The sequence below is a fragment of the Anabrus simplex genome, chromosome 1, assembly GCF_040414725.1.
Source record: "Anabrus simplex isolate iqAnaSimp1 chromosome 1, ASM4041472v1, whole genome shotgun sequence".
NCBI classification, from domain to species: Eukaryota; Metazoa; Arthropoda; class Insecta; order Orthoptera; family Tettigoniidae; genus Anabrus; species Anabrus simplex.
In genome coordinates this window covers 249,569,207-249,589,382 of record NC_090265.1, presented here as the reverse complement: position 1 = coordinate 249,589,382, position 20,176 = coordinate 249,569,207, and the positions used below count along the sequence as shown (strand labels likewise).

Here is a 20,176-nt window from a genome sequence, read left to right as displayed (position 1 = left end):
AGGTACCACAATGTCGCCACATATGAAGAAAATTTGTTATGAGATGTCTAAATACCAGACGATGATGAACTAAATATTTGATGGTGGTCCTGAAGGATCTGGAGAGTGTTGAGATGAATGCCAAAGGATAAAAATTAAGACCCGAGAGATGGGTGATGTCATCTTCTCGAACCCATCACTTCGATAAGTACCAAAAAAGAAATGTCTTTCGTCTATTCTGCTATGTAGTTGCTTAAAATAGTTTAGAATCAAATTGTGGTGTCAGAATATGACATGTATTGGTAACAACTTGAATGATACCATATGGTCGTCGATCATTATTTCATAATGGACAGGGAATGTTGTGATTTTCCTCATGAATAATCCATGAAAAATTATAAGATTAAATATTAAAAACATCTTTGGTCCATATTGAAAGGAGTTTAACATAAAATAAAGGAGGGTACAATTGATCCACCTTACATTTTGTATTGATATAAGGTGGATCAATTGTACTCTCCTTTATTGTAAATTATAATCTGTCGAGTACTATATTTTGATTCCAAGCGATCAATATTAGTTATTACGCAAGAGATTTTTATACATAGTCGCTGCACATTTCACATCATATGCGTAGCCTTCTCGAGTAAAATGATAGTATTATCGCATTGATATTGATTTTATGGATACGAAGGATGAAGTAGTCTTCAAGAAATAATGTGCTTGATATTTGGAAGATGAATTGTGTAATTATTGGGCATGACGTGTATGTGAAATGAGAAAGGTTTGAAATAGGATCGTCAAAATAAAGTGAGTAATTAATGTATTGTTTGATGGAGAATATTTCATTGGGATTATGCATAAAATGATATGATGCAGTCTTTGAAAAGTCTCGGTGATGTGTTATTGAGGTAAGGATTAATGTTCGTCATGCGTATGATTTAATGGTGGTAATGAGTAATGAATACTTAGGCATGGATGTAAATTTTGTGATGATGTTTTCGAAGAATACTGGAATTGCTTATGTGATAGTCATAAAAGATGCGATAACCTGAGATTTAATATGCGTGAATTACGCGCAGATGTGAAGGGATAAAATAGAATCTTCGATAATAAATGACGCCATGTAGATGTGAACCATGTTGCAGATGAAATGTGTAGGCATGATTTTGAGCAGTGTGTAGTTTAATTTCCTGCTAAATGATATTCTTCTGGCAGATCATAGAGTAGACAATTAGCATTGAATAATATTTAACTAGCAAGTGGTTAAAAATTGAGAAGCATTCTGAATTATCAGATCAAATGCCGTCATGTTAAAATGTGATGATAAACATTAACATTTAAAATTAAATATAGTCTTAAAACTACAGTTATGTGCGTAAGTTAAATGTTTTTAGCATATGGTATGATATTTTCACTTTACTGATAGTGGGAAAGCTGGAGCTCTTAGTTGATGTTCAAATTGGTTTGGACTCCTTTGAACCATCTCACTTGATGTGATGTTTTTACGTTGCTGCGAATTGCAAGTTTTGTTGATGTGCTGGTCAAAAGGGGGTTATGCTCAAGCTGTGTGTAGATAAGCATATTGATATTTGATTCTAAGGTGAAGTCTGTAATTGAAAACCAGAAGCGTGGTGTCGCTGATATAGGGGTACGAATCACAGGTACTGTAGGACCCTCCTCCTGACTCGCGCAATGTCGCTACTAATCACAAACCTATTGTGTACCTAACATAGTGGTACTACGTGCAAGTAAATACGACCCATGGTGTTCCCTGTGTGATGGTACTAATTACAAGTAGTCTCATGGTTCTAATTGGATCATCCCTTGGTTGCCCCTCTTAGTCGCCTCTTACGACAGGCAGGGGATACCGTGGGTGTATTCTTCCTCTGCACCCCCCACCCACAGGCGGTTTTGTGTTCGGTCTGCGAGAGGTATTTTATTTCTCTCAAGTTCGCCGGCAAGCTGGTTAGGACCCCCCTATCCGCCACCTGGGACTGCCATGTGGGAGTATAACCTTTCCCCCTGCTACACCAGTGTAGTAGGTTTGTGGCAATTTTTTTTTTTTGCCACATGTTAATTTTTATACGACTTTCTAAGATTCTGTTTTTAATACAGTCCTATTTTATCATTAGTTTATAAGCCAATCAGGTGTCTGATTTTATTTTAAAGTCAAATCATGGCTGATGATGCCTGCATAATTAAGGCGAAACATTTACCATATTTTTAAATGTCAAAGGACAATTTATTAAGGACAAGGTCCTAATTGTTTGAGTTTAATGTATTGATTAAGTGGATAAAATAACTTTTTGTTATTATATAAAGTCAAATATCATCAATACGGAACCAAAAATGATTTATATCACGTGTAATAAGGTCACATGGTTTGCAGGGAAGGATATTTTAAGTTCCTTATAATAAATAACAGTATTGATTAGGTGGAAAGTTCCAATCTTTATACTTGTGATCAACAGAATGTTTTACAATGTCAATTGGTTCAGCCATTCTCTCAAACTCACAGTCACAAAAATCAGCCTAGTGTTTTAAATATATGGATACTGTTTTGAGTGATACAGTGAAAGGTAGTGAATATTTGCTATGTGATAGCCTACCTACAGATTTGGAACATAAATCATGTGAATTTGATTAGCGTGGTGCATATTTGTCTTGTGGCAGCCCAGTTATGGATTCTAAAAAAAGACGTGAAATCCTGGAAGAGGACAGGCATCCACATCTTTTAGTGGTGGTGCGTATGCTGAAATTTGCAACTCTGAATTTCAACTCTAATTGATCAAAGAATTATCGCATTGAACATTGTGGTCAAAATCATTCTCCGAGTGTAATCTCCAAATAATTCATGACTGAAGAGTGTAACAAGAAAATATGTTTAGTAACCTACTGGTGTGAAATATAGGCTTCAGCTATCATTTGTTTTAGAAAAAGTGTGATGTGCAATAATAATTTTATGGGCCCCAGTGCAAATGTTTCCATATTTGGTTATCTGGTATTTTACACAGTTTTTAATACACTGTTGTTATTTAATAAGCCCCAGTGGAAAGGGTTTAACATATTTATTTTCTTGTCTTTTTCATCCTTTTAATATTATCATCTCCTCTTTAGAAATGGTAGCTAGCCTGCATCATTCAGTATACCCATACATACAAGATATAATATCCATGGATGTTGAAAAAAAAAAAAAACATCAAGTTTTTACATATCCCTTTTGGATTATTTATACATGTATTCAATAATACATTTTCTCGCTTAACATGTTCTCTTCCCTTGTCCCCTGCAGAAACATCTTTACAAGGTTTTACTGTATTTTATTCCATGTTTTCATAATCTTTTCAAGAAATTATTTTCAAATGAGAATCTACATACCTTTGAACACTTTGTGTAATAATAATACTTGCAGTCATTCCTCTTCTTAAAGACAGATTTAAATCGACGGTTAGAATCCCCATCTGACATCTGAGAAAGGAAAAATAATTAATAAATAGATAATAATTAAAAGTAAATAACAATATATAAAGAAATATAGAGGGTTGCTGAGACTTTAGCACAATCTTTTCAAAAAAGCAACCTTAAAGCAGCTTATAAATCATTATGCCATTCAAAGTCTACATTTCTGGAGCTCAAATCATAATGTAGCTGTAAGACACTATTATGAGCTTAAAGATTATGAGACTTTTGCAACAAAAGGGACAAACGTAACAAAATAAGAACATAATCCAATGAATGAAGATATGTAACATATGCAAAGAACCTCAATGAGAAAAAAATCACGTACTGTCACTAACATAGGCAATCAATGTACAACTAGTATAATGTCTTCTGAATGCGTTAAGGTTGACAATTATTTTAGAACTACTAACTCAGCAGCTATTCTGGCACATCAAAACTGCCAAAGCTCCTTGTTGTGGTTATTTCTTCTCTGATTTTCTCATTCTTTTCAGTGATATCTCTTACACAGTGAATACACAGAACCCCAAGAAACAAAATTCATGACTTCATTTATGACCCTTTCAAATTTTGTGGGCCCTACAGTCAAGAGGTAGCGAGTTTGTCTCTTACCTGGAGGCTGTGAGTTTGATTCCCACCAGGTCAGGGATCTTTACCAAGAGGTAAGAGCTGGTTCAAAGTTAACTCAGCCTACACAATTACAACTGAGGAACTATCCAAGGATGAGATAGCAGTCCACGTCTAGAAAGCCAGGAAAAACAGTCAAGAGGATTGGTAGTGCTGACCATGCATAGTCTCGTAATCTACAGGCCTTCAGGTTGAGCAGCAGTCGCTTGGTAGGTAAAGGTCTATGAAGGCTGTTGCCCCATGCATTTTTTTTTTGGGTACAATTTATGATTTTTCAGAAGCACAAGTGGTACAGTGTTTACAACTCTAGACTCACAATTCGAGGCCCTAGGCTTGACACCCCTAATTATTTCATACTTTTATAAGCTATAAAACAAAGTCCATTTCACAATTTTTTGGTACACATCTTACTGGTTGACTATTGTTGGTATCAAGATCGTTTTGATACATTTTTCGTGTACAAGTGTTTAGGTTATGTCATGCTATTTTTGTGTCACAGTTGGTGTAGTGTTTTTCATCGTTCCTTTCACATAGATTTCATTCTTGTTAGTCAGTTATTGTCTTTTGTAGTGTGTGAAGACAAATGTGGGACAATAAAGAGTTTTAATATCTAATGTCATCCTTGTAATTATTATAACTTGTCCAGATATAACCAACAGGTTATGGGCCCAGAAGTACAGAGACAATGAGTGAAAAGTTGTGAGGTGAAAGGGACATTAAGCAATGAGATAGAAGTGAGATGCATGAAACATGGCAAGTATGAAGAATTATCCTATCCTCTCTGAGAATAATTACATGGAGTGGAGAGAAAGAATATGTTCATTTCTGAAGCAATGAGGACACTAGAAACATGATAATTCAGTGTGTGGAAGATAAATTTATAAATGACATCAAGTTTGAGACATGAGCAAAACATGACATAAGTACTCTGACCTGAAAGGTTCTGTTATCTAAGGTTCAGCATTGCATGCACTATATCAATGAATTTTTGGTCAATGATATATTTATAAAATAATTTATTTAACGCGCACAATGTGCAAAGAATTACTATATAAAACATTAGTCTTCGTTGCAAAATTTCACCAGTGATTCTGATCGCTGTTTACAACTTAAAACATGGTACCTAGTACAGTGTGCACCACATCTTAAACATACACAGTTCAAACCTGGTTCATGATAACGCTTTATATTACACAGTTTATAATGGAACCCATGAACGGAGAACCTTGTCAGCAGGTGTCGCAGTTCATATCCACCTTGAACCCACTCGCGATTTAGCATGGCATCGGTAGAGTAGAAATCTTCCCAGATGTCAGCCTTCTTCGATCGTAGGTCTCGAAGCAGACGTATATAGGGTGTTGTTGCTGGAAGTAACAACTGTAACCTTAGCTCTTCCACATAAAATCCCTCTCTGGATAGCTCATACACGAGCCGGGAAGGAGAATATTTGGAGAGGCACAGAGCCCGTTTCAAGTAGATTGCCTTCAACTTCTCGATTTTATCTAACTGTTTCATACTCAAATGTTTCCAAATGTTTTCCAAGCCATATGTTGCTATAGGGCTGATTTTTAGATGAAAGAGTTTTATGGCCGTTTCTAAAGACAAGTTTCTCAGATGCTTAAAATCAGATATTGCTTTCATTGATGCATTTAGACGGTCTATGAGATGGAGGGTAAAAACATTACCTTGGGTTTGAAAAATTACACCCAAGTATTTAAAATGCTTTACGGACTTAAGTTCTTGGTCTTCATAATAGTTCCATGAGGTCCCCCTCTTCTAAACGTCATGGACACTGTTTTTTCTACATTCAGTTTGAGCTCATTTTTCTTTATCCAGCCTACTATTTGATTGAATGATTCCTGGAGTTCCTTCTCTGACGTTGATGTTAAGACCATATCATCAGCGTACATTAATAGTTTGACGCTTTCCTGGTTTACCCAATCTACTATGTCTGCTGTCGCAATGATGAATAATAATGGACTTAACGGGTCTCCCTGTAATACCCCGGTTGTTTGTTCCAAAATAATAGATTTGGTAATGCCATCATCTACTTCTATTGAATTGTTGAGCAGTAAGTTCCTAATCAGCGGTATAAGGTAGTTCGTACTACCAATGAAACTCTCCAATTTTTCTAACAGTATGGTTCTGCTTATGGTGTCAAAAGCTTTCGAATAATCTATAAAGATGGCATGCAATTTACCCCCTGGTTTCTTTAAGGCTTCTTCTATGTCATTCTGGAGACAGCGGATAGCTAAAGTCGTTGATTTCCCTTTTCTAAATCCGAATTGCGACTCCGGTAGGTTATTTTCCACCAGTTTAATGAGACGTTTACCCACTAATGAAGTTAAAGTCTTTAGTAGAGTACACTCTAGCGCTATTCCTCTATATGAGTTGGGATCTGCGGTATCACCTTTGCCTTTATATAGCATTTTAATAGTAGATTTTCTCCAGTTGTCTGGTATCCTACCTTGCCGCAAGCATTCATTCATTCATTCATTCATTCATTCATTCATTCATTCATTAGGCGAGTGATGGATTCACCCAATTTTGGGAGAGCAGCTTTAAGATGTTCATTAAAAATGTGATCTGGGCCACATACCTTGTTATCTTTAGATGCTGTAATAGTTGATACCTCATTAATTGAAAATTCGTCAATTTCAGGGATTATTTGAAAAACTGGCACGAAATAATTAGTAGGTCGTGTGTCTCTCTCTTGAAGCACTGCACTCAAGTGCTTTTCCCAAACTTCCATTGGTAAGTTCCTGGAGAACTTCGGTTGTCTAGGCTTCAGAGCCAGGTAAGGATCTAGACTGGCACGTTCTATAAGTTTCTTTTCTTCTTCCTCTCTATAATGATTTTTGGCTTCTTTTAGTAGTAGTTTGTATGCTCTCCTTTTACTGGCATATATTTCAAGGAATTCTTTCGTTTTCTCCCTTCGGGCTGTATGTAATGCTTCCAGCACATCTCTACGACATTTATAGCATTCATTGGTAAACCAGGGTTGAGATTTCCTGACCATAGGTATTGTTGGTAGAGTAGCATTCTGGAGCAGCACTTCTAGATATAATGCAGCCTCATTAAGATTACCCTCTCGTAATAGGTTAAGTATCGTTTGATTATCTTCACCACAGATAAGAGACGGATTACTTTTTCTACTTATTTTTGTATGGTCTCTAACTGTATCAAGCATACTAGGCCTATTCTCCAGCTGTAAGGAAGTTGCAACTGGTAGGTGTTTCCGTTGCGCCTCGAGAATAACCTCCTGCTTGATCGACACAAACTTAAGAGTTTATAAACACCAGATCTATTGTGCTAGCACCATTATGAGACATGTAGGTATTCATGTCAGAGGCATTCACCAACCGAAGACCTTCCTCTTCTAAGAAGTCCAAAACTTCTGTTGATTTTCGATGTTCTGCATCGATGCGACAATTTAGGTCTCCGGCAAGGATAATGGCATCATCCCTAGTAGTAACAGTTAAAGCTTTACTACCTCAATAATCTCAGTTGATGAGAAATCTGGCTGGAAATATACACATACACAAACACACGGCTTGGTTCGAACTACTAAAACGTTCGTAGATCTGTATTGTACACTAAATGGTGAGAACTGATCAGTGAACAGACATGCAGTGCCTCCTTTGGGCCTCCCTACTGGAGGTTTTTCTGCCATGACGAATGTTGAATAATGTCTACTAGTTTGCCACGCATGAGTTAAAAATGTTTCCACTAGGATTATTACATCAAATTCCTGTATCATCTCTTCTAGTGTGTTTGTCATGCTCAGCATTCCTTCAATATTCCATAATAGTAGCTTAATCTTTGATGTAGGCAAAACGTTGCCGTCCTTATCGGGATTTGGTCGAGAGCATTGTACCCGAGTCGTTATGGGGTCGAAAATTATACCTCCTCACCAAAATCCTCCCTGGCCAGAATTCTGGGTTATTTACTTTTTCTAGGTGGTCAAATCCAATACCAATTCTGAACGCCTTCTTTGTACCTTTTGTGTCTAATTGGTCACAAATAATGCCATCAGATATATTGTTATCTCGAAGGAATTTAATAATATCCTCCCTCTCCGTGTTCTGATGAAGTTTGCCTATGTACAACCAGGCTGTTCTATTAGCCGCTCTTAGGTTGCTAGTTTCATCAGCCTTTCTCGAACCTATGATTACCTGTCTGCGGTGCCGGTTTCGCTTCACAACCTCCGTCCAAGTCCCCTCTTCGGTGTTAGATGACGTTTCTTTGTCTTCAATTACTCGAATGTTCTGTTCGTGGCTATTTGACTCCACTTTTGGTGGTTTCGGGGCCAATCCTTTCTTGGCAGTGATTTGAGGATGCTGAACTGTAACAGAAGTACTGATTCCTTTAGAACTGTTCTTATGTTCTTCATTTTGTCTAGGCATCGCTTTATTTATCTCTTCCGCAACCGTTTGTTTGATGCTTTCCTTAAGACTTCTTATTTCTTCCCATATTGCTTTTAATTCTTCTTTTCCATGTCTTAACATAATTAAATCATCTTTGCATATCTTGCACATCCATAGCAATGTAGTGCTAGGCTTTTTGAGAGTCGCAAAGTCACCCGCATTAACTCCGGAACACTCCTTGTGAAACCACTTACGACAGTTTCCATCACAGCCCACAGCAGCACTGGTCTCTGTTATCTGTTTTCCACATTCTCCGCACGGAGTGTTGTCTCCTGTGCTCTCGGTATCGTCCTTCCCTGGCATTAGGAACGCACCCTCGAAGACGTTGCAGAGCAGAGCAATATGGCTACCACACTAAAAGAATTTTGAAGTGCTCGTTTGGCTGATATTTACTCCACTACACAAATAGACTCGAAGATAACACTTATTCAGATAGAAGTTCACTATAGAAAATAAACTTTACCGTATCTGGATACACTGGATCAGTTTTGATATCTGGTAGGCCGTGATTTCAAATAGTAAACCGTCACTATCGATATACTTGTTTAAATCAACAATCGCGCTCGCTCACACAGTCTTTAATGCAAGGATATTCGCACTAAGTCGTACACACTTATCACGAGTAAATAATATAATGCCTAAAATTAGTTTATCCTCATATCTACAAAACGGAAACACTCGAATAAGGTGTAATTCTCTTGTGGTTTCCAAATGTTCATTTTATCAGATGAAACACACACTCAGATCGATGGATAATCACAAGTCACATTAAATTTAAATTGATATAGGCCCTATGTTTTCCAGAAAATTGAGTACGTCTCTATCACATACACCAGTCACAAATTTTACACTGCTCTTGCACAATTATATCCCCACATTATAATTAACAGACTATATACAACACTGAACACTATGATAACATGACGGGGTATTCAGTTCCAATACTTTAAGAATGAGACACTTTACGACACTATTAACTATATTTTATGATGGTTACTAAAGATGTTCGCCAAAATTTTATCTCACATTCACGACAGAACGTGTCGAGTTATCAAACTACTCCGATTACAACCACCATTGTGCGAAGCCTATCAAATTATATTTATTCATTTATTCATTCATTATTTATTTACCATAAACCTTTACAGTATCTATGGAAGGCCAGGGAAAAAGGACAAGCCCCCTACACGTAGTGCCCCCTGACCTTTGAAATAATTACCTAAATCCTAAAGTAAAACAGTCATATACACTATTTACAGGTAAAGTAACAAAGTATAGCCTAATATATACATATTTCTTATTTATACAACCTTTCACTCCCTCGTTCATTCTTCCACATATTCACATGCATTTTCTCACCGTATGTGCTTCCTAACATAACATTTAACTATATTTACATTTCTACATTTAATGTTGGTGGGTAGATCGTTCCAAAGCCGCGCTGAACGAGCAAAGAAACCTAGTTTGTAGGACTCAGTTCGCGCAAAGGGGGGGGTCAGTATTTGTCTCACTAACAATGCCACATAATTGTATTTTGAGAGGCAATGACGATATGTGGGAAGTGCTTCATCATATTCACTGTGATTTTAATGCATTGGACATAAAGGACTTATTTGAAGAGTTGTTATCATGGTAAAAGAGGGAAAGTACTACCATGAGACAATATCTGAACAAGGTTGAAACAATAACGGACAAGCTGAAAGAAGCTGGAGTGGAGCTGGGCTATTTGAATAAAGGAGCACTTATGTTACAAGGACTGCCAAGAGAAAAATATTGACATGTCATACTGCAGTCACTAGCCATGCTCAACATCACAGCCAAGATCATTAAGGAGGGCAAAAGAGAGGAAATTGAGACGGTAACGATGAATTGAGAAGATGAACCTGTTGCATCCATGATCAATATTTGTTAAGATGTCATTCCTCAAACTCAATAGAAGGCTTATCGAATGAGATAATGTGAGAGTGTTAAATATATGAAGTGGAATTTGGCATACAGGAGGTCAGATGACGTCATCAGAGCTCATTCTGGGGAGATCGGAGTTATTTGGTCAGAATGATTCATTCATTTCACTGAAGGTAGTATTTTTCACTAGACAGTTCAAGTATGATGGTCATCATTGCATTGTTCTTGTAACCTATACCTAGTATCAGTTTCAGTCTCAAACGTTCCAATTTTTCCTATATACAGTATCTGTGGAAGGGAATCAAAATCAAGATGTACATATTTCAAACTCATGCAGATAGATACAGCTGTGTATGTCATCATTGTAAATATGAAATAATCACTGAAATAACACATTTTTCTTTATAAAAGTATAAAAGTCGTGGTCATGAGAGGCTGATTATGTATTTCTTGTAAAGAAGAGATGACAACCTATAACTTGTACCAATTTCAGCTGTTGAAACACACTAGTTTTCTTAATATTGCTGTGAATTGGCAAAATGGAATATGAATTTTAATATACTAAGCTGTATTACCCAGCACTGCCTGGGCACTTTATTGATTGTTTACCTTTACGCATTTTATTTCCTGTTAATTAACTATGAAGCAAATATTTGTAGATTTATTTATTGTGACACTGACTGATATTTTGAGAACTACGTATTTTGTAGTTTAAGAGTTATTGCTATTGGTATAATTTCAAGTTTTAGTTATAGATTATTTTGTTTCTCGTTAATTAAACTAATCTCTGTGAGTTTGGACATTCTCTTCATCACCGCTTCTCACAATGCCTACGCAGCTGAAATGGTACTTAAATGGCATCCAGTGTCGCAATACATCTCAGCGACCACAGAAACTATGTATTCGATGCTAATACTGGTCATTTGCGATTATTCTTGTATGTAATTCCTTCTCCTACAATTGGTAGGGGTTACGCCACCAGTATCATTTTGAGATAGTAATTCGTATTAATATGAAGTTTGGTTGAGAGCTATTCTGAAAGATATCATTTACACACCTACATCTACAATCTCTGTCACTTTCTCTTTCACACCTTTTACTTTTAGGATCTGTATTACCCGTATGAAGTAACTGTTTTAGTTTTCATAATTGTGACGCTGATTGATAGTTTATGAAAATCTTTTGTAGATTTAGAAATATTGTTATGAGTATAACTTTACATTTAAGTTTGAGATTATTTAGTTTTGCATAAAGTATTTCTTTGTGGCAGCCCATATTGTCTGGGAAGTAGTTGGTGCTTTCATACAAATAATAAAAGTAAGTTATAACAATGTATTTAAGGGTCGCATTATAGATATGATGTATATGATTCCAACCGTCATGAGAACTGTCACCAATCAGCTGAGGGACCCAGCAAACTGGGTAATCAACACTAATCTCGGTCAATCTGGACATTTCCTTTGTCACCCCTTCTGAATTACCATGAATAACTTCAACTTAAAGGCATCCGGAGTGTCAGTATTCATCCACGTGCCCCCCAAAACTATGGATTTGACAGTAATATTTGTTGTTTTCTAATTATTTTTAGTCATCCCCTCCGCTAGGGGTGTCTTAGCCCACAAAATTATTTTTACAGATTGTATAGTAATTCATGTGTTCACCAAGCTTAGTTGACAGCTGTAATCCATAATCTCAGCCATTTTGGACATTCATTTTCACCCCTTCTCAACCTCAACTCCGACTTGGCCTGAACGACATCTGGAGTGTTGCTATTCATCTCAGCGACCCGAAAACTATGGATTCTACTTTAATATTGGTTGTTTTCTACTACTTTTATACCTCACCCACTTTCCACCCCTGCCCAGAGGGCTGCACACACATACATCCATAATCTCTGCCATTTTGGACTTTTTACACCCTTTTTTTCACCTCACATGCCGATGGGGGCTGAACTTTGACTTAAACGACATGCAGTGTGTCACTGTTCATCTCAGCAACCCCGAAACCTATTGAATCGACACTATTTTCATATGTCACCCCCTCTTCACCTCCACCCCTAAGAGTGGCTTATCCCCACAGTGCCTTTTTCCAGACAGTCATACTCTCCTTAGCTTAGTCTACATTTATGCACTTCGAACAGCAGGCCTGTATTGTACCGTAATATCCTTGAGCTGATGTTGCCATGGTTATTGCTGGTCATTTCTTCATCCTATTCCTAGAGTGAGATAGTGTGATGTCAATATCTCCATAACATGGTTTTAGAAACCCATAGGGCCTTACCAAGTTTTGCTCTTCACATCATGAGGCTTAAATTGATCTTTGTTTTGTCCTTGTACAACAAATTCAATATTTTGTCTATATTATCCTGTGTCAATGTGCCAAAGGGACTAAACTGAGTGAATACCGAGGGCTGATAAAATTTCTTGTAGATGGAGTTACCTGCAGGATTCTTAAAGGTAAGTATACAAAATTTGGTTCAGATTGGTGGGACAGTACGGATTTGTATAAGGAACAGATGGATGAACGAATGGACATTCTGCTATATATATATAGATAGATAGATGGATGACAATGACAGAAGAGCAAAGTTGGAAAAAAGAAACTGGTTAGTAACTGAAAATAGTATTAATGATCATTTTAAGCCTTAGTTACACTTACAATATTAAATTTGATAAAATGCAATACTAACAAGCTCATCTCAGAACTGCACATCCTAAGTTCACTCACTCCATCATACGTGCTAAAGAACCGCCTTCAACATGTACATATTCAATTCTCCTGTTTCTGTCTGACACATTCTATCAGTCTAACATATTCTATCCTCTGCATTGAGACAAGAAGCTAACATCAATAACCTTCATTTTGCATTTAATGACATGAACAAGTCAAAACAGGTTCTTCAGTTCTTCCATAATAATTTATTAGTCAGTTACAATTGAATATATCCGTATTTTAATCACTTGTTATTAATATATTGTGTTTTACAGTTAAGTCCCAATAAAACCAAGCAGTTGAAAGTACTCAATGAGGCACATGAGGAAAAGAAAATAACATATGAACCAACCATCCTATTCTATCAACAATAATACCAGCTGGATGATATAAAAGTCACTGGATTAACGGTTGGCGCTAGAGGAACAATTCTTCTCTTTTTCGTCAAGTTCTGCAAATCTTTTAACAACAAAAGTAATTTAATATAATGGAATCCGCCTTTTCAATACATGCAAAACTGTTGCACATAAATTATATTACAAAATTTTTATTGTTATAAAGGTAACGGTTTCGACATGTTTTCAATGTCATCATCAGCTTTACGTAAAACTAAGCAAGAGAATAAATTTACATATAGCAACAATACACACATACTAGGTAAAATTTGTATAATGACACATTTAAAATAAGTTAGTTCATATAAAATATCTGAGGACTGCTATGCGTTGGCGGCGTAATAGTCTTGTATTGTTTTGGTACATGAGTTGAGGCACTTTCTGTTAAGTTGTGATTTTGGTATGATAAAACTTTATGAACACGTTAAAATCTTGATGTCTGTCTGTTAGGTCATCAGCCCAGAGGCTGGTTGGATCCTCAAAGGTTATGCGGTTATAAGGAAACCCCAAAAACCAATGGCAGCACCAAAATGAGGCGTACTAGGCAAGATGAGGAGTGAGGTAGTTTGCCATTGCTTTCCTCACTGGGTCAGAAAGTACTATTGCAGCACAACTGACCCTATGAGCAGCACCTTTCATAACACTCAGATGCACTAGTCATGCTCTGAATGTCATTACTCAGCACTACCCATACCCCAGCAACTTCCATACTGTCACAGCCATGGATGTTGACTGGGACTTCGGTGGAAGCTACACTTTACTCTGGCCTGTGCCAAATCTCTATAAGTATCTTATTCATAGAGAAATACAGCACTGAAGAATAATCTGAGCACTGTTGGTGGCATGGTCATCTGATCTTAAAGTTGTACTATGTGCGTCGGAAGGTGGTGTTTTAGTGTAGCCTACATGTAGGTCCTAGGATGGTATGTAGGACCAAGGTTCCTCAGTTCAAGCTGAACGTGAAACCTTGCCGCAGCATGCCAGGAAGCTTACTCTATGGAGAGGAGATGTCATCCGATGCACATAGTACAACTTTAAGATAAGATGACCATTCCACCAACAGTGCTCAGATTATTCCTCAGTGCTGTATTTCTCTATGAATAATATACTTATCAAGATTTTAACGTTTTCATAAAGTTTTATCATACCAAAGCACAACTTTACAGAAAGTGCCTCAACTCGTGTACCAAAACAATACAAGACTATTACGCCGCCAATGCGTAGCAATCCTCAGATATTTTATATGAACTATTTTAAATGTGTCATTATACGAACTTTACCTAGTATGTGTGTATTGCTGCTATACGTGAATTTATTCTCCTGCATAGTTTTACATAAGGCTGATGATGACTGTACCGGGCGGTACACCTCCACGCTGCTAATTTAAAATGTGCGCCAGTTGAAACTCCTCTGCTGGAGGAAGTCTGAACTTTATTGACGGTATTAATCTTCAAGTTTCTCAGAAGATGTCACTACCTGGAAATTTTAGAGTTTTTGAATTGTGTCATTTTCGACGTATTTTTGTTTTGCTTGTAGTAAGAAGTGTGAACTTTCTCTTCTAGAGGACACTACTGAAGATCAACAATAGTGCACCCTAGTGCGGAGTGAAAGAACTGTTTTTTGGAGAAAATTTTTATTTCAAAAGTTGGTTTCTTGTTAAATTTCTTTCTGTTATTGTTTAAGTTGGCTGTATACCCCTCTCTTTCCCCTTGTTTTGCATTTAACCAATCCCGAATTTCTGTTATTAATTTCTGACCAATCAGAGGTATCTTCCCCCAACTTGAATATGTTGCTGTATCCTACCCAATAAAGAGTTTGTGGGAGGGTGTTTACATTCCCCTAACGCCTCGAACCTTCCGCGAGAGGATATAAACTGCTGATTTTAGGGTCTCCGGGCCACTTCTGTTCCATCTTTCAGTGTGTAAAGTACATAGCAGGGGGCAGGAAGCGCCTCTTTCTTCGGCAGCGGTCAACAACAAGGTAATGGTCAATTAATAACTTCTTTCTTTGCTAGCTCAGCAGTTTAACTCTCGGGGCGGGTCCGAAGTTTTTCCATTATGTAACCTTCCGTAAAATGTAAAGAAACTGGTATCTATTCTATCTTTTAAACTGCATATCGGGATAGAGAGTGCTTAACCCTCTCGAGCTCCCAATCATATTGTTTTGAGGTGAACTTATTTTTCTCAACCTATTCTTCCTTAACATTATGTAAATTTGTTCTTTTCTAAAATCACCTCTGTAGTATGGGATTAGCCCTTGCATTAGTGGCCTAGAGCCAGATTAGGTTTTAAAAACAAAGTGTATTAGGAGTGCAGATCGCCTCCTCTCGAATTGTTATTTTGGAGGTCATGTAATTACCCCTTTTCATTTAATAGACCTCAGTAGGTTGGGTATTTTACCCCTGTGTCTATGTTCAGTGAGGACAACTTGAAGGTGGAGTTTGGTGTGGCCTTTGAGAGGCTTAAAGTTGAGAGCGTGTGGCTCTTTTTCGAAAATTGAGTCTTGGATGCCTCGTGGAGGCTTTTTGGTGTAATTTGGAGCAAATGCTCCTGAACATGAATGGGGTTTTCTGCCCCTCTGGTAAAACTTATTTTGAAGTAAGGTTGGGCTGATTTGCCCACGAATTGCGAAATAAGGGCGCTGAGCCCAAATCCAGTAATTATTGTACCTACATTTTGTAGAGTTGCTACTCTGTACCTGCAATGTTTGTTATTTCTTCATTTTAAAAAGAAAATATAACCTTGTCAAATTTTACATTAACTTTGATTCCGTAGTTTGAGACCCGTTCACGCCCGCACCTTCTTTCACCTCTACCTACCGCTAAAACACGGTAACAATGACATTGAAAACATGTCGAAACCGGCACCTTTATAATAATAAAAATGTTGTATATAATTTATGTGCAACAGATTTGTATGTATTGAAAAGGTGGATTCCATTATATTAAATTACTTTTGTGATTCTCAGTTCAATACGAAACGGCCATGAAGTTTTTAACTTTAGACAAATCTTTTAACAATGATCAGGCATTAATAAGAGAAGTTGCCGTGACTGCCTTGAAATATAAGATCCAAATCCTGAAGAACAAATCTCCCAAACTTTTGAACCCCCTCCTTAATATATCATACTAAGTCGTAGCGGAAAAAAATTGCATTCTGTCATATCGTACTAGGTTGTTCCTGTGTTTTAGGAGTGTATATCTTTGCCATAACATTAAATCAATAAAAGTGAACTCCCACCTGTTTGATACTATATATTTGCTTTAAGCAAATTAATTATTTTTAGAACATGTTTCATTCCTTAGGGACATCTTCAGCTACATAATATTGCATAGGTAAAATCTTCTCAAAAAACTATCTTAAAGTAGTACCTTTGTGTTATGCTTAAAACAAAACTATTTTTAAAAGATAAAAAATAAATAAAATAGGTGGGGAGGGTTGAATGAGGCAGTGAAGTGGGAAGGGAAGATGGATCTGCTTATGTTCTAACCTAATTTAAAACAATTTCCTATTCACTTAAAAATTGTTAGTTCATATGTGATGAATAAGGTTCGGATGTTAAGGAAAAGTCATATTTTTTCCTGAGCTCATTTTACCCGAAATCTGAAAAATAAGTTTGAATGACTGGTCCCTGACCAAGTTTAAAGCAATTTGATGTTGCCTATAAATGCATATTTCGGCCATTTTTATTGTTTTGGTCATATTTTGCTCATTTTAGTGATATAAGATCATATTTGGTTATAATTTCAGCATTTTTGTTTAAATTGAGGTGTCGTTAACAAGGTACGTATTATCTACGTCGAGTTTCAAACATAGGATTTCCGAATAGTGTAGTAGATATATTTTACTTCCTTTTCCCGGAACAGGCAGGTAGCAGGTTTAGAAGACCCGATTCCAAGAAGGCGCTCCTCTACGGACGTCTTTTAGCACAGCTTTCTGGACAAGTTAGATTGCGACACTGTACGCATGAGGTCATTGAACATGACGATAGTGTGTTTCCGTCTTTCAATATGATGTCACTCCAGTATATATATTTAGCTCAGAAACAATTAGCAAACAAGGAAATGCCATGTTGTATCTCTCCCAGTACTTCCTTGCAGGGTCGAGTTAAACCTCCCTTGCTCTTTCACTTCCAACAGATTTCAACAGATTGGTCATGCTTGTAGTACTGCAGTGAACCCCATCATGCCGAAAGTAAAGTGTAGTGAAGCTGTAAAGTTAAGAAAGTACGTGAAAGAGTTCAGTGAAGAGACGTTCAGTAGTGACGGAACAATTCCTTTTTGTAAAGCATGTGAAGTTAAGGTAGTGGCGATAAAGCGATTTAATGTGCAATAGCACTGCGCTACGGCTAAGCATAAAAGCTGCGTGAATCGAAACTCTTCTGAACAGAGCAGGCAGGCTCTTTTGTTTGATACAACGAAATCTTCGTCAACCAAACTTTCCGATTTCTCAAAAGACCTGTGCGAAATGTTGGTATACCAATATTCTGCTCAACAAAGTGAACAACAAACACTTCCGAAAATTCTTAACAAAATACACAACACAGTCGATCCCAGATGAGGCAACATTGCGAAAAAGTTATTTGCCCTCCTGTTATGAAGACACACTTCGAAAAATTAGAATTAGTGTAGGCAACAATAGCATCTGGGTATCCGTTGATGAAACTACGGATGTTTGTGGTAGGTATGTTGCGAATGTTATAATTGGCACGCTTCTCGTGGATCATCCGGGCGATGTATATTTACTTCATTCGGAGGTTCTAGATGCAGCTAACCGTTCCACAATTGCAATACTTTTTGACAATGCCATGAAGCTTTTGTGGGATGGTGAAGTTAAGCAAGAACGAATGTTGCTGTTACTAACCGATGCTTCACCATACATGGTGATAGCAGCAAGGGGACTTAAGGTACTTTACCCAAAAATGGTCCATTTAACGTGTCTTGCTCATGGATTGCACGGAGTTGCTGAAGAAATATGGCAGAATTTTCCTGATGTTGAGCGGTTAATATCAAACGTCAAGAAAATATTTGTGAAGGCTCCACTGAGGGTGGCAAAATTCAAAGATCACACGCCTTCGCTTCCTCTTCCTCCTCAGCCAGTGCTCACCCGATGGGGAGCGTGGCTTAACGCAGCAGAGTACTACTGTGAACATTATGAAACTGTGCAAAAAATTGTTTCTACTTTTGACAGTAGTGAGGTATCATCAATAAAAATTGCACAGGAACTGTTTTCCAATGATTCTTCAAGACAATTAGTATGTATTTCTTCAAATTACAGAGAACTATCAAAAACTATCTCTTGCCTAGAAACTGCTGGTTTAGAATTATGTGACAGTTTGGGAATAATAAAGGACATGGTATCCAAAGAGGTACAGCGTCAGTTGCGGTGAAGAACAAACTTAGTAAGGTGCCGAGTGCAAATGAAGGATACGCAACAATGTGCAGAATTGGTGCCATTTTAGAGGGTAATGGATCTGGTTTAGGCAAAAACGACCTGCAGCTAAGCAGCAATGAACTGACTATGTTTAAATACGCTCCTGTGACATCATGTGACATAGAAAGGAGCTTCTCCCAGTACAAAAAAATACTGAGCGACCTTCGAAGGAGATTTCTCTTCGACAGCCTGAGAATCATATGGTCGTGATGTGTAATGCTGGCAAAGAAGAAGATTAAGAGGTATGTACGATTATGAACTCAATAAACTTCCTGTTAGGCAGTGTCTTCTAACTTACGCCGACAGATACCTTAAAGCATGCTAATATTTCGGGGTTTTTTTTGTTTTCTTTTAGGAAAACCAAGCAAGAACTGCATCTCAAGGCTATGATACTGAATGAATGTTGAAAATTTTAATGTACTGTATCTCTCTGTCAGTTTGTATGATTAAATGTGTCTGGTGTATTATCGCTGATCACGTTTTTGCACTTAAGTTTACTGTATGTTAGTGATACTCTACCTATCCTAAAAATTCATGTGATATTTTTTAGTTTTTAGGTCATATTTGCTTGCATATTTTGTACTTCTTTAGGTCTTAAACTTCTGAACCCTAGTGATGTGTATGCTTTTCTTAGTTGTTCATTTTAAAAAAAGTGCTTGGAAAGGACTTTTTCTTGACAATGTTATATCTTAATTAAAATGAAAAAACTGTTCTCTTCAGCTGCTCTTCTTTTTTTTTTACAAGTGTTTTTACGTCGCTCTCTTCTCATCTTTTCTGAAGTGAGTGTCGTCGTTTCAATTAACTTGGTGAAATTGGGTCTCCTGAATTGGGTCTCCGAGGTCGCAGTAGGTTGACAACATATCAAGACTTTGGGAAAGCTTTTTCACAGCATCAATAAGACAGCAATCAGTTACAGAGAATCCCATAATAAACAAAAATTCAAGAAACCCAATTTCACCAAGTTAAATCAAATGACAACACTCACTTCAGAAAAGAAGAGGAGCTGAAGAGAGCAGTTTTTTTTTAATTAAGACATAACATCGATGTGAAAAAGTCCTTTTCAAAGATGTTTTTAAAAATGATCTACTAAGAAAAACACACACATCACATATGAACAAAAGTGCGATAACTAATCATTTTTAAGTGAATAGGAAATTGTTTTAAATTAGGTTAGAACATAAGCAGATCCATCTTCCCATTTTGCACCATTCAACCCTCCCCACCTATTTTATTTATG

The 20,176-nt window shown here is 37.1% G+C and overlaps 1 protein-coding gene across 3 annotated transcripts in view; it reads right to left on the bottom strand.

Moving 5' to 3' along the window:
• Positions 1-20,176, bottom strand: part of LOC136886409 (uncharacterized) — a 314,687-nt gene that overhangs the window by 250,083 nt on the left and 44,428 nt on the right. For all 3 annotated transcript variants that reach the window (XM_067159198.2, XM_067159185.2, XM_067159191.2), the window contains exon 4: positions 3,361-3,450. In XM_067159198.2, coding sequence (XP_067015299.2) covers positions 3,361-3,450 — 90 coding nt within the window. The remainder of the gene's footprint in view (positions 1-3,360; positions 3,451-20,176) is intronic.